Source organism: Cantharellus anzutake (assembly GCF_015039405.1).
Source record: "Cantharellus anzutake strain C23 chromosome Unknown EI90scaffold_158, whole genome shotgun sequence".
Taxonomy (NCBI): domain Eukaryota; kingdom Fungi; phylum Basidiomycota; class Agaricomycetes; order Cantharellales; family Hydnaceae; genus Cantharellus; species Cantharellus anzutake.
In genome coordinates this window covers 1-13,573 of record NW_024067108.1, presented here as the reverse complement: position 1 = coordinate 13,573, position 13,573 = coordinate 1, and the positions used below count along the sequence as shown (strand labels likewise).

The following is a 13,573-nucleotide window of genomic DNA, read 5'->3' as shown; positions in this document are numbered from 1 at the left end:
TAGCAGCGCAGAATGGGTACGCTATAGAGCCCCACCCCTGGCTCTTGTCCCTATCATGGCCGTATAGTTGGCAAGTCTTTGATGGTGTCAAGCGTTTGTATATTTTTATTTTTGGTCCTGTGGGTGCGTTTGCTCTTATCGGTCAACGACTGTGTGGGCCTCCAACCAGTCCTGGACGAGTTGCTCTTCCCACGACTTATCGTTACGCTTGTTCATCCCCCAGTCGATACTGCTACAATCTTGTATTTGGGATACTACTGGATCCGTGTGCCATCGAACCGTGGGAAAGTTCTGGGCGAGCAGCTCGCCCAGAATCTTCCCACGGTTAGTTACGTTTGTCAACCTTGCCTTATATCTCATTTATTATATTCCCTGTAACGCTTAGTTTTACTGACACCAATTAGGCGCTGTTATCATTGGTTAAATAAGCAGTTATGGATACTGGGCGCACTGTAAAAAATGCATGGAAAATGATCATCCATATGTAAACGCCTCGACGGTTTTTTTTTTGGTGGATTGCCCCGAAGGAAATAAGCAAATGAATTAACAGCCGATCAATTCCATAAGCATAACAAGCTCGAAGAATGAATAAACTAAATCGGGCAAGCGTCGCGTGACGTGGTTGCTTATTTTTTTTCGTCGCTCGTCGCTGCTGATTCTCGCTCCAAAACCATCACTACCGACACTTTCTACTGCTATGGAATCACTGATCTGGGATGACAGCTGGGTCCCCACTGAGCTTTCAAAGATCATATCGTACTTCCAAGGGCATTCCACCATCCCCATCCCCCCACTCTCGGGCCTGCCGTTGGAGGCCATCCAAAGCTGTCGCTCCGGGATTGAAAACTGGATCGAGTACCGAGAAACCCTCACAAAAAATGAGGAGAAAAAACAGGCGGGGATCTCCCCGACATCTACATCCCTCTCGTCGTCACACAGGTTTCGCGTACTTCCTGCGAGGCGTATGTTTCAAGGCGTTTTCTTTGGGCTCCTTCAGACAAGGCTAGCCCTAATGTGGACGCAGTACTCGTCTAACTTCCCAGCATATCCAAATCCTGTGGAGATCCCCAGTCGTCCACAGCGAGTACATGGACACAAGCGCGAGATCCAGTACTGGGTGCAACAGTGCCGTCTCGCCCTCCTCGACTACACCCCTGCAGGTCAGGAAAGCGGATTTATTGCCGAAATAACGCACCAGCCCCATGAAGCGGATGGAAGCGTTCTTCCCACTTCGCTCCTTGCTGGCGACGCAAATCGGCTTTTAAATAAAGCCAAATCATTCGAGACGCTTGCTGGCCAGTGCCGCTTAGGAGCGAATATCCTTTATGCCGCATGGGGCCTCCGTCAGATTCTCGAGTTAGGATCTGAGTGCCTGGTAAGCCCCCCCCCTCCCGGAATTGCTGGGAACGATCTTTCCTGACGATCCTACAGCATGAACACATCCAATGGACGAAAGATGAAAAGTAAGTATATCGTATTATTTCCACTCACTCTTGCTCACACGGCGCCAGCTCTCCGTTCATAACGTTGGCACTGGCTGTCTGCGTTTCTCCTCTTGTCCTTCTGATGGACACCACCATGAATCGGGCTGGCACCGTTCCCACATGGACGTCGCTGGCGTCGCATGTCTGTCAGGGGGCCCCCTTCCCCTCTATTTCCGGTGGGGAGGTTGTGATGGAGAACGCGATCCTCCAAGTGGTGGTGAGTGTATGCGAGAGAGGGGGTCTAGCAGTACAGGACCTCTACATCCTCAACCACGCATGGACTTACCTTAACCACAACACCTCGAGCCCCCAAGCCCCCCCTCCGGACGTCGACCGGATGCAAGAAGACGGTGTTGACCTCCAAAAACGAAAGCGCACGCGCTCGCAGCACTCTGTAGGCCACTCCGACGGGTACAAGGCCCAAGCCACTCGGGCGTCGAAGAGGAGAAAGGGAAAGAAGAAGGCCATGGCTGAAGACGAGTCGATGGAGGATGGCACAGCTGCCGCTGTCACGAAGGGGTCCACCTCCAGAGGGGGGGATGATGACTGGCGTAAGTTCATCGCCGAGTTTGCTGTCCCCGACCTCGACGACATCAACGATTGGCCTGAGCTGGTCGTCCCTGACTCCACTTCGCGTGTTCCCAACTCTACCCCGCATCCTTCTTCTTCTCACCACTCGACCGAAAAGGTGCGTGTCCAGCATGATTGCATCATGAACGTCAATCTAATCGATGATCTCTTATTCATGATGCAGGTGTTGTATAGCTTCACCTTCTCTTGCGTCTCCACCAATGATGGTATGACTTGTGAATGGAACGAGGAGACATTCCAGTTCCCTAGCAAGCCTGATTCCGTGAGTTCTTTTCTTCCCATGACTAAAACAGCTAGTGAGATAACTCGTCGTTCCCAGGAACCCATCCTCGTGCTAAATCGCTTGGTATCATCCGTCGCTTGGGACTCAACCTGGTCCCCCCACGCAATGGTGGAAGCTGAAGCGCTCACCATGTCTCCCGAGGATTTCCAATCTTTGGTAAACAACCTGGGCCTCCTTGTCTTGGTCGGCCTCCCCAGCGATACCGTGCTGGACCGTTCCCTTCTCCTCTCTCGGTTGAGCAAGACAGCTCACGTTCAATGCTTCAGTAAGTTGCCCTACCTTGAAACATGCTGTCAAGCTCATGGGAATGCTCTCCAGATTCCGACAGCTCCAGATCAGGGGAGGATGATGAACAGTCGTGGGAGCCACTGCCACAAGTGATCGACGAACTCACTGATTGGCGAACTTCACGGCCGTTGGTCGTACACCACCTCAAGGGGGTTGTCCGTCTTCCTGTGGAAAGGTAACAATCCGTGTTCTACCATCTCTCACCATGCTGATGATCCGTTTCCTTTTCACAGCCTCCTCAACTCTCTCGACGGTCTCCTGTTCGAGTACCTCGACGAACGTGGAGGCGATCTTCCGGAAGATTACAACTCTTGGAGGACACCGATGCTGGCCACCGTGGGGTCGTTTACGGCTCCACACCTGGATGAAGATGGGGTCGGCACCGTCCTGCATTGCATTGCAGGTTACAAGCTGATATTCTTCCCCATCGAATTGGAGGTCCCCTTGATCGTTAAGTACGACGACTTGGATACCCAAGGTAGCATCGGATTCGAGTACCTGTTCCACTCCCCGAACCGGTTTGGGTGCTTCATCCTCTGCCCGGGGCAAACACTGTAGGGTTTTTCTTCCCTCCAGCGATTTTCCATGGTGGTTAATCTTGTTTTCTAGCATCATGGCCCCGGGCCAGGTCCATTTTGTCTTCACGGTGTCAAAGGAAGACAAGGGAGAGTTGAGCGTAGGGGCCCTGATGCAAGGGTCATTTTTCCTCTCGCCCCGATGCATGGTTCGATCTTTGCACGCAAGTTGGGTGGACCGACTCCTTCAGTCGCAAAGGGGTGGCCCCATGGATAGGTGCGACACCATGACAGCAATGCTGGAAGCATATGTCTTGGACTCACATCGACGGCTAACGAGTGGCTGCTCGTTGGTTGGGCAACCTGAGCCAAAAGAAGTGCTGGCTGCGATGTTCATGGCGTTGGTGTACTCCAAGGAAACGGAGGTCGATCGGGGGGCACGGTGTGTGATCCACCATTATGCCCGTCTGCACCCGGAGGACTTTAGCCAATTCAGGCGTGAATTCAGCAAAGTTCGGGCTGCCAACCTGCAGGATGGTGGTGACATGTTCACTGCCGAAGACGTGGAATCACTTCGTGGCTCCATGAAGGCTGCGGTCCAGGCGATGATGGACGAGGGGATCCTCGAATAGTTTGTTTTGTAGACAAGCTATGACACCCAACCATCGTTTCCCATGGATATGTTGTAAGACAGCAGCGGTTGGTTCGACGCTTAGCGCAAGGATACCCGACCTACATTATCTCGGTGAGATGCCCGATGATTGATGTTAGGTTTATTTCTAGTCGGTCTCTACTGTCTTATCACTATATGTTTATTTAACATTTATCTTCCTTTTTCCGACCTGTTGGTCGCTTCACTTTCCTTTATTTGTAATAATCCTCACTCCTGTTACATTCGATTAATCGACGCTTAAAAGCTCGATGTTTACTTCGCTGACGCCCTCAGTTCTCATTGCGTTCACAACCGCGAGACTGAGGTCGGTATACCTTTTATCATATTCACTCGTTTACTTGTTCTAAATCTTCACCTAGTATTATTCTATTCTAGTCCGCGTTAGGATAAACTTCTTGCCACCCCTACATCAATTTATCTTCCCTCCATTGTTTCTATATATGTTTTCGTAACAATATATGCACGCAATGTAACAATATGTACACAATATATATATATATATATTAACTGAAAAAGAGTGAGTCCAAGAAGAGCAACAGTACACAAAGATATGGCACGAATCAGCCATGGTATAAAGGACGATTGCTGCTTTTCAAGTTATGAGGCGTGGGAAGATTCTGGGCGAGCTGCTCGCCCAGAAATGGTCACGTGTTGGGTGGTCACTGTACCGGAGTTGTCCGAATTGATATCTATTGTCCCAAGCTGTAAATGCGGTGAATCCACAGAAACATCCTGATGCTGTACGCTGCACGCCGAGACCTAAACCTAGCCAACCTTTTCTAGAGGGTAGCATAAGAGTAGCAAGCTTCCTCAACGTGAGTGGAGCATACGAAAAGAAAACCTCAACCAACGTGGTGCATTGCTCCTCGAGAGCGAGCATGTAGGTTGGTGTTGCCATAACAGGCTGAAGCGCCTCCTTCCTTCTCTGGCTTCTAACTGGTAAGTTGCCCCGTAGCGCGATGGGACCTGTAACTCACGCATGCTGATCAGATAACGCTGGTCTCTGCGAAATTACTTTGCATTTTCCATCGATTCGTCGTGCGCGATCTTGTGAGTCTATCGCAGCTGTGAAACACTCACTTGGTCACTAAGGTGCTTGGCCTGGCTTCTTCCTTAGTTCTCATTCTGAGTCTTGCCGCTTTTCTTTCACACATAACCTTGATCTCGATGCCGAGTTACTCAACATATGTCGCACGATGAAATCGCAGGGACCGGACCGCATCAAGTTGCCAACCGGCGCAGCCACCCTCCAACAGCTCGATAACGTGGTTGGCACATAAGTCGATCACCTCCTCTGGAGGTGAGAGATCTTAAAACCCTCAGGAACTAGCCCTGAAGTGGTTGCTTTTTCAGGATCATGTTGATCCTCATCATCGTCCGACGATGGCCGTTTCTGCGGATCTCCCATAATAGTTTCTTTATAAACCACTCGTTTTTTTTCGTGTGACCTTGCCCTTGCAGGCGTGTTTTGGCGCCATGGGCAGGAAACCGGATCTCTCTTCGCAGCAAACCTTCAGTAACGACCAACAAGATGCCACCTTTTATGCGGTACACGGCGGAACTGGAGCAAACCGCTGAAGCCAGAGTCCGAGGGAAGCATGAACTTGGCGTTGGTGGTGGGCCAGAGCAAGTCACTGCTCGACCGGATGGGACACTCGAATCAGACCCTGATGCTTCTTCTAGGGCTAATCGTGCAACCTGCCCCCAAGAACCTCATCGAGCGAATTCAACACCGTACCGCACACAACCTTCAAGCGAGTCAGTGAGGAGGAAGATGACCACGGGGCAGAGTTTGCGTAGGCCTGGCTCACCAATGGCCATAAAAAACCCATGTCCCCTGGAATGCCTACGACGCCAACATCGAAAGGGCAGTCCGCAGCCTCACCAGTTGTGGAGGACAGCTCCGCACCTTTGGAAAGACAATCGCTTCATCGACGAAGACAGGTGCTCACGTACCATTTAAATACGATGACCCTATTGAGCTTGGGAACGGACAACCATCCAACTCGCAAGACGAAACTTACAACTGAGGGGCAATGAACGGAGGCGTGAAACAAATATATCGCTGCGGTTCTCTGGACACTGGGCAGCCGAGTTTCAGAATACGACCAGGCTCCCAGGACGTTCATGGAAACACCCACCTCGCTTGGAATTGACCCTGGCAAATTGTAATGGGTTGGCCCGGTACGAGCTCTGCTAGGTAGCCCCGTTACCATTTGACGGGGCCAACCATCAGATTTCGAGTGCCGGGACCTCCTATCAGATATGCGCAGTCTGATGGGGTCATCCTGACGGGATGCCCGGGACGTACTGACGGGGTGCCCTGGAAGTTATTGATAAGTAAATGTCGTGCTGAATGCCATTGTGGAAACGAAATGAGATATTCATTTGTTTTCTAGACTGGTTTGAGGAGCCCTCGCACGCTACGGCTACACACCACTTTCCTCCTCCACATCATCATCAGCCCCATGCTTGTTGTTTCCTATCAAAAGCCAAACGAGTAGGAGCCCTTTATTACGGAGGAAATGGTCAAGGCTCTGCACATAAAAGGTTTGGAAGCCTATGTTGGACATGGCCTGCCCACAGTCGTTTGTTCAATTGCCGACACTGATCCACGAGGGACATCCACAAATCATCATTCACCATCACCCCAGTAAACCCCCCCTGTTCAGGAGCAACTGCCTTCAGTGCCGGATATTGTTCGACGGACCCCGCATTCTCCTCAGTCCACACAGGTTGTTCGCGTACAATCTCCTCCACTTAGAACAGAGCCATCTCTGGAGGAGCCCCCGGAAGGCGTACAAGTCTGGAAGCACCTGGTCCTCCAGTTCAGCAAGAGCTTCCACCTTAAGCAGATATCCTTCCCCCCGTCCTTCAAGTGCTGGCGCCGATCCACGAGGGACATCCGCGAGTCATCATTCACAATCACCCCCTTGCGCGCGGGAGCGACTGCCTTCAGCGCCGGATATTGTTCGACTGACCCCGCATTCTCCTTAGCCCACACAGGTTGTTCAAAACAGAGCCGTCTTTCTCAGACACAAAACTGACCCATGGTTCGAGAGGCGCCAGCCCAAATTCTGCAGCGCCAGAAGCAAGGACCATGCCCCACGCATCCACGCAGCGCAATCTATCCTCAAGTCTTCCCAGATCAAAAAAGTCGAACAGAGTCCTCGCATACGCATCTACTTCAACAGTCCAGTCGAACTAGAAATATGCATATGCCCCTGACTGGAACCGCAGTGAGGAACGGGAGAAAGAGGCTGAGGCTCGAGACGATGGTGGTATAAAGTAATCGCGAAGGTGATATAGACGCATCGATGCCAGACCCGCTTTTTACAACTGCCACAACAGCCTTCGACGAGTGTGTCTCCGAACCGTGTCATGGCACCGAACGAGAACGCAGTGGTAAGTCAGCCAAAGTAATCACGAAGGCGAGTCAAGGCTGAGCGAAAAGTAAACTCATCATGTGGACGCTTTTACACCGCGACATCACCTTCGGGATCACTCGACAAGCCTGCCCTGAATCGTGTCGTTCGCCCGATCTCAACCCAGCCTCGTCAAGCATGCCCCCGAACCGTGTCGTGGCACCGAACGAGAACGCAGTGGTAAGTCAGCCAAAGCAATCACGAAGGCGAGCAAGGCTGAGCGAAAAGTAAACTCATCCTGTGGACGCTTTTACGACCGCGACATCACCTTCGGGATCACTCGACAAGCCTGCCCTGAATCGTGTCGTTCGCCCGATCTCAACCTAGCCTCGTCAAGCATGCCCCCGAACCGTGTCGTGGCACCGAACGAGAACGCAGTGGTAAGTCAGCCAAAGTAATCACGAAGGCGAGTCAAGGCCGAGCGAAAAGTAAACTCATCCTGTGGACGCTTTTACGACCGCGACATCACCTTCGGGATCACTCGACAAGCCTGCCCCTGAATCGTGTCGTTCGCCAGATCTCAACCCAGCCTCGTCAAGCGTGCCCCCGAACCGTGTCATGGCACTGAACGAGAACGCAGTGGTAAGTCAGCCAAAGCAATCACGAAGGCGAGTCAAAGCTGATCGCGAAGTAAACTCATCTTGTGGACGCTTTTACGACCACGACATCAATCACGATGACATGGTCAACCGAAAGTACCAGAAGGAGTTGCAACCGGGCAACATCGTTATTGTCACCTTCAACAATTCCGCGAGACTTGAGGGCTGAAGGATAGTATTAGTTGTGTCTGCAATGGAGAAGATCGCAAGTTGGGGTGCTCCGAAGCCTGGCTCTTCGTCCAAGAAGATGTGAGTAATGATACTTTAAAGGAAAACAAGTTACTGAAAGACAGTATAACCACGAATAGAACTATGTCAAAGTCATCGCCAACATCACACCCGCCACGGCCTGTTTTTTGTTGTTTAATGTCCCATTTCACGAGACTAATCACGGGACAGGGCTTACCACAGCCATGCAGTGATCGCTCCCCTGCCTGCCCATTGCTATCTCACCCGCCCTACCACCCACACCTTGCTCGTGCCCATGTCTTAACAATCTCACTATGGCACCATCGGCTCAATGCCGCTCTGCCCAGGTCTCGCCCATCTCACGATGACACCGTCACCGTGGACCTACAGCTCGCTTGGTTCCAGACTGTATGCTGAACGTTCCGGCGCGGATGCGCAGAACGGAACAATCTCAGCTGTGGTACGGTCTGAAACCTAATATGCCAACAGGAACATCTGCGCACTTATAAAGGGTCTCTGACCTATGCCTCCTGTTCCCCAGCCATTGCCAGCCCGTTCTTCCTCGGTGAGTAAGAACGCTTCGATTCAGCCAGGGTCTGAAATCGCTGCCGTCGCCTGACAAACTCTCTTGCCCACTTCCAGTATCCACAGCCTTATTTACAGCCTTTTTACGCGCCCACCACCTCCCCTGTCTCCTGCTAACCCTATGTATATTTAACACGGGTCGCGCGTTGCGTGCTCAAACCAATTCATAGGCCGTCCCCTCGGCCGTTCCCACTACACCTTGTCGTCCGCGATTAGTTGTAATTTCTCGTCTTGTGTTGGTGTGAGAAAAATAACAAATTTGATTAACTCTCGCGATGTAAGAACATGAAAACAAAATAAGGGGGCAGTGCAGAGTCCGGAGCGCAAGCACTCTTCTAGTTCTATTTCACGGGACGGGCCCATGTTGGGCCGTGTCCACTATGTTGGTCGGAACCGATTAGGTCTCAGTGTGAAGTGGAAGAATATATTGAGAATATTATCGTGAATTTTCACAGGAGAAACTGATTAGATCCAGACAGGATTTGACGACAGGATTTTGGTCAAATTCGTGAAAAAGGTGGGACTCGTCACATGTACCAGGCCAGGGGAAAATCGTGTCTTATGGTAAAAACCTCTGTCATATAATCATGGATATTGTAATATTCACTTTTCTCAGTGCGTAAAATACAGGGGAAAGCAGGGGAAAGCGGGGGAAAGCCGTCGAGTGGGTCTCGGAGAGATAGAAGTTATACGTTGGGGTGATGGTATACCAGAAATCCCTTCAACGCGAGTACCTCGAACAACGGACTTGACGTTCGATATCCTGGAAGAGGTCGTATTGTGCGTAGTAGAGCCCGATCCACTCAAGCTCGTTATGGGATGGATTCTGTGGTTGTGTCAGGTTTCATTTGCAGCTTACCAGCCATCCATGCGTACCTCCATGCTAAATTCCCGCCAACTCTCCACATTTTCCTCCACGCTTGACGGGGCCTCCCTGGTCAGAATCCATCGTACTGCCGCAGCCCATTCATCATTCGAGAAAGCTGGGTGCTCCTCGGAGCGACCCTCTGGCCTCCTCGTCAGCATCACCTCCGGTCTCGCTGGAACGTTTCTACGTTCCCTGAGGTACCCGCTCACCGCTTGGGAAAAATCGTCATGAAATTTTCGGTGGTAAAAAGAGTAGGTAGCCGGCGATCTGTCAGGATACTGCACAAAAATTGAATCTCATTCCTAACCTCACAGTACTACAACATACCTTTTCGTGGAAATCTCTCCAGAGGGCATATGGAGAAAGTCCAGGGTTCAGAGCGATGTGGGGCACCATCGCGTCCCACAATTGTTTGGACCAACCCCTTGGGAAATTCCCCCGGCCCCTCGTTGGTCCATTATTGGTCATCCTGGGTGGCGCGAGTACAAGATGAGAAGCCTCGAGGCGATTTCCCGGGTAACAGATATGGACGGATCACATGTCATAGCCAGGCGCGGGAAGTAACCTGGGCAAATTGTAATGGGTTGGCCTGGTATCAACCCTGCTAAGGTGTCCCCGTCACTGTTTCCAACCATTAGATTTCGAGTACCGGGACCTCCTATCAGATATGATGGGGCCATTATGACGGGGTTCCCTGGGAAGAATTGATAGGTTACCCAGGCAGTTTTGATATATATTACTAATCGGGCATCGTACTATACAGTAATACAAAGTTTCGGGATGCTAATGGGTTAATTGATGGGGTGCGCGCGCCATGTCGGCCAGCCTGGAATCTTTGTATTGTCCACAGATCGGACAAGGGAGAGAGTGGCATCTCACGTAATTACCTAGGTGGGATACGAGGAAAAATGTTATTTCATCGACAAGAACAAGCGGAGGAGGCGCCAAGGCACATCCAATTGCAAGGGGGTCAGAAACCTGACCATTGGCATGGGAGTGTGCAATGGGGCATGCATCTAAGTAAGTGATCAAACGGTAGATACAGATGCGGCTGCCAAAGGGCACAACCTATGCTTGATCACACGAGATCGCATCTTCACAGTTCAACATGGTAGTGAGCATCGAATTGGGGGCAGAAAACAGAGCGCTAGCTGAGAAAAGCATAGCTGTGCTTATCATAGGAATCCAGTGTCAATCGGAAATGTGTGGGGGAACAGAGAGAGAGATAGACGAAGTCCCCGTGTGAACCGCAACTCCCAAACCCACAAATAATTTGCGGGAAAACTTCTCACAGTGCGCGGGGAGGAATTTGTCTAGTTTGAGCGTTAACTTTCCTGACTATGTACAGATTTCACGAGTCATAGCCTTTTTTATCTTTAAAACGAAAGAGAAAGATCGTTAACTGCTTTCATAAGAGCGGGAACAACAAGGGTGGCACCGCTAGCTCAACATCACGTTGCGAGTTGGCCACAGTGCTGCATCGCACCGGGGTCTCTTCGTTAGAGTGGGAAAAATAATGGAATATGCAGCAGGATGCCCTGGGAAAATTTTTCCAGCGCTTTGCGCAAGCGTGGCTTATGTAACAGTCAGCGCCAGGCGTTGGTTTCGTGCCCAAACAACAAATTTGAGGCAACATTTTAGGTCTACAGTAGTTGTATCAAAAAACGTTGCAAAAAAACTTGTGTCTCAAACCCTAGTATACAGTCGATAGGACGGAGAGGATGATGGCAGGAGCGGGAGTGCAAGGACATGATGATGAGGGGAACGTGAACGTGAACACAAGGATACAAGGACAAGCAGGCATCACATTCCAAACACGCTATGGCCAATTGCGATCGCCTATGTACCACTTGGGCTCCCTTCCTGTCAACGCACACAGAGCGTCTGCGGCGTTCTGCAGTTCTTTCCATTTGATGGAGTCAGGGTGATCGTCTACAGCCGAACGCCTGTGAGATAACGTGTCCAAGGTATTGTCGGAGATGGATATCACTCGCGTCACCTCCGTGTTGTGCGATATGACCCCCCTGGATTTGACTGGCCAACGTGACTTGAACTTGTCACGAATACTCTTGCGAACAGCCATATAAATGTTCTCAAGCAGGAGCAGGGACTTTCCTTCACCCGGGGTGGTGGGTACCCCGAGAGCCTGGGCGAGAGGAAGCATGTCTGTGGCAGTAAACTGGAGACCGATACCAAAATACATAAGAGGAGGATCGCTGAACATGCTCTGGACGTATTCAGGTGGAAGCCAAGGACCGGACCACGGCTCGTGGGCAAGCATGTACTCTGGCGTAAGAGGACGCTATATGTAGATCAGCAGAGTTCAGACCAAGTACCTCGATGGAACGAACGTACAGGCTTGAGCTGGAGGGTATCTTGTTTCCCCTGTCTCTCAGGATCAGTTTCTCGATCATCTGAGCTATGGATGCTGAGGCTGCTGAACTGGCCAGTGGTAACATCCATGGTGGGGTGCGTGTAAGGGGGGGGGGGGGGAAACTAGGGCTAACTCCGCTGATGGTCATGTGATTATCCCGAAATCAGTAGAAAATAAATTGCCGACGATCAAATTGTCAAGGTATCGTCTATTCAGTTGATTCCTCGCATGTGGCCCTCCGGGGACTTAAGCTTAATACACCTGATTATTATTATTATTGGCCGAGCTTGCAAGGGGTCTGTTTCTCTGGCTCTCCGCTGACCTGTAGAGATGAACATCATCGTCGCAGAAGACCTTCTCCCTGAATGGTGGTACACGGAATCCTTTGATGCTCTGACTGCAGCATACAAAGACTGCGAGCGGTCAAGGAATTTCGAGTATCCGTTTTACACCGTTTACGAGAAAATATTGGGCATGTGTATAACTCACATCAGTCCACCCTTTAAGGGCACCATCATATCGAGTCCACAACGACGTTTGGACGGCCCAACAACAGTGTTCAGCGTCCATCCAAATAATGGAAACGTCACAAAGTACCTGACGGCTACTCCAGATTCGGTTCTGGTATACTATCCAGGACCCATTGGATGGAACGAGTCACGGAGGTGCCAGCTGCTGATCGAGATCAAGAGGCAGCCAGTCATAAGTCGGCATTCCTTGAGAGAACCTCCGGCTAGACCATATAGCTGGATCACGGACCACAACACCATGGACTTTGCGCTCCGCCCGAGAGATGACTTCGAAGGTCATCTTGGCCAGGTCATACTTCAAGCCTTTGTGGCGTTCCATTCGTACCCTGATCACGATATCATATATCATGCACTGATCGTTGGGGTGCGATTTTGTCTGTTCCGATTTACACGACCCCAAAATCTGGTAGCACTTCCTCAAAAATTTGTGGGGGAAGGTATGGGCTGGCGTTGGTTTTACTGCCAGAAGGCTAATTATTTTATTATGTACCAGGGAAGGAGCCGGGAGCGGCATGGAACAAAGTCATAGTGTCAGGGTTGATCCCCCTTGACAGCATCGAGGTGGTGATGTTCAACGAACTGGCGTTGGCTTACGATGGGGACGTGAGGATATCACTAGGGTTCATGAGATGTTTCCTAACAGTGATGCCGCCGAACGTTTGGGTCCGCAACCATCCTCGCCTTCCCCTAGGGAGCGAAGCAGTGACTGGATTCACACCGAAAGCTGGAGTAAGCGACATGTTTATCAGTATTAGTTAGCATCGCTCAATCCAAGTCAGAACATAATTGTGGGCAAAAATCTGCTTAGGGCCTTCTACGAGGAGGAGAGGGATGAAACGCTCACGGTTGTATTCGAGGATAGGGGACTCTGAGGCTGGAGATCCATCATATGTACCTGGACAGGGGTCATAAGGAGCGAAAGCTAACCATGAGGATGCACAGGTATGCACGTCATGGGGATATGGGTTATGATATGCTGCTTGTCCTACTGTTATTCAGGTTCCACATTCAGGTTCCACATGTAGCGCTTGGGCGCATCTCATGATCACTTTGGTCTTGTGGACGTAGCGACCGGATGTGGGGCAGCGACAAGGATGGGCCACTAGGCACCTTATTGCGGACGTGGCACACCGAGTCACACATATTGGGACTACCGGGACTGGTGGCGG

General features: G+C 51.0%; 5 protein-coding genes across 5 annotated transcripts; 3 read left to right on the top strand and 2 right to left on the bottom strand.

Moving 5' to 3' along the window:
- Positions 1-697: 697 nt before the first annotated feature.
- Positions 698-3,793, top strand: EI90DRAFT_3136308 (uncharacterized protein; the record flags this gene model as incomplete). Its single annotated transcript, XM_039064786.1, has 8 exons — positions 698-1,375; positions 1,432-1,463; positions 1,512-2,172; positions 2,239-2,337; positions 2,395-2,623; positions 2,677-2,821; positions 2,880-3,200; positions 3,256-3,793. 8 exons carry the CDS (start codon positions 698-700, stop codon positions 3,791-3,793), a joined length of 2,703 nt encoding a protein of 900 aa, XP_038908446.1.
- A 3,505-nt stretch (positions 3,794-7,298) lies between these two features.
- On the top strand, positions 7,299-8,027 carry EI90DRAFT_3022477 (uncharacterized protein; the record flags this gene model as incomplete). The annotated part of the gene is made up of 3 exons (XM_039057779.1): positions 7,299-7,486; positions 7,587-7,639; positions 7,777-8,027. The coding sequence occupies 3 exons, from the start codon at positions 7,299-7,301 to the stop codon at positions 8,025-8,027; spliced, it is 492 nt and encodes a 163-aa protein (XP_038908445.1).
- A 1,326-nt stretch (positions 8,028-9,353) lies between these two features.
- On the bottom strand, positions 9,354-9,968 carry EI90DRAFT_3022476 (uncharacterized protein; the record flags this gene model as incomplete). The annotated part of the gene is made up of 3 exons (XM_039057778.1): positions 9,354-9,458; positions 9,509-9,778; positions 9,828-9,968. 3 exons carry the CDS (start codon positions 9,966-9,968, stop codon positions 9,354-9,356), a joined length of 516 nt encoding a protein of 171 aa, XP_038908444.1.
- A 1,292-nt stretch (positions 9,969-11,260) lies between these two features.
- EI90DRAFT_3179392 (uncharacterized protein) lies at positions 11,261-11,963 on the bottom strand (the record flags this gene model as incomplete). The annotated part of the gene is made up of 2 exons (XM_039066357.1): positions 11,261-11,802; positions 11,856-11,963. The coding sequence occupies 2 exons, from the start codon at positions 11,961-11,963 to the stop codon at positions 11,320-11,322; spliced, it is 591 nt and encodes a 196-aa protein (XP_038908443.1). The 3' UTR covers positions 11,261-11,319.
- Positions 11,964-12,204: 241 nt separating this feature from the next.
- Positions 12,205-13,276, top strand: EI90DRAFT_3136305 (uncharacterized protein; the record flags this gene model as incomplete). The annotated part of the gene is made up of 3 exons (XM_039064785.1): positions 12,205-12,841; positions 12,898-13,133; positions 13,184-13,276. 3 exons carry the CDS (start codon positions 12,205-12,207, stop codon positions 13,274-13,276), a joined length of 966 nt encoding a protein of 321 aa, XP_038908442.1.
- Between the last annotated feature and the right edge of the window lie 297 nt (positions 13,277-13,573).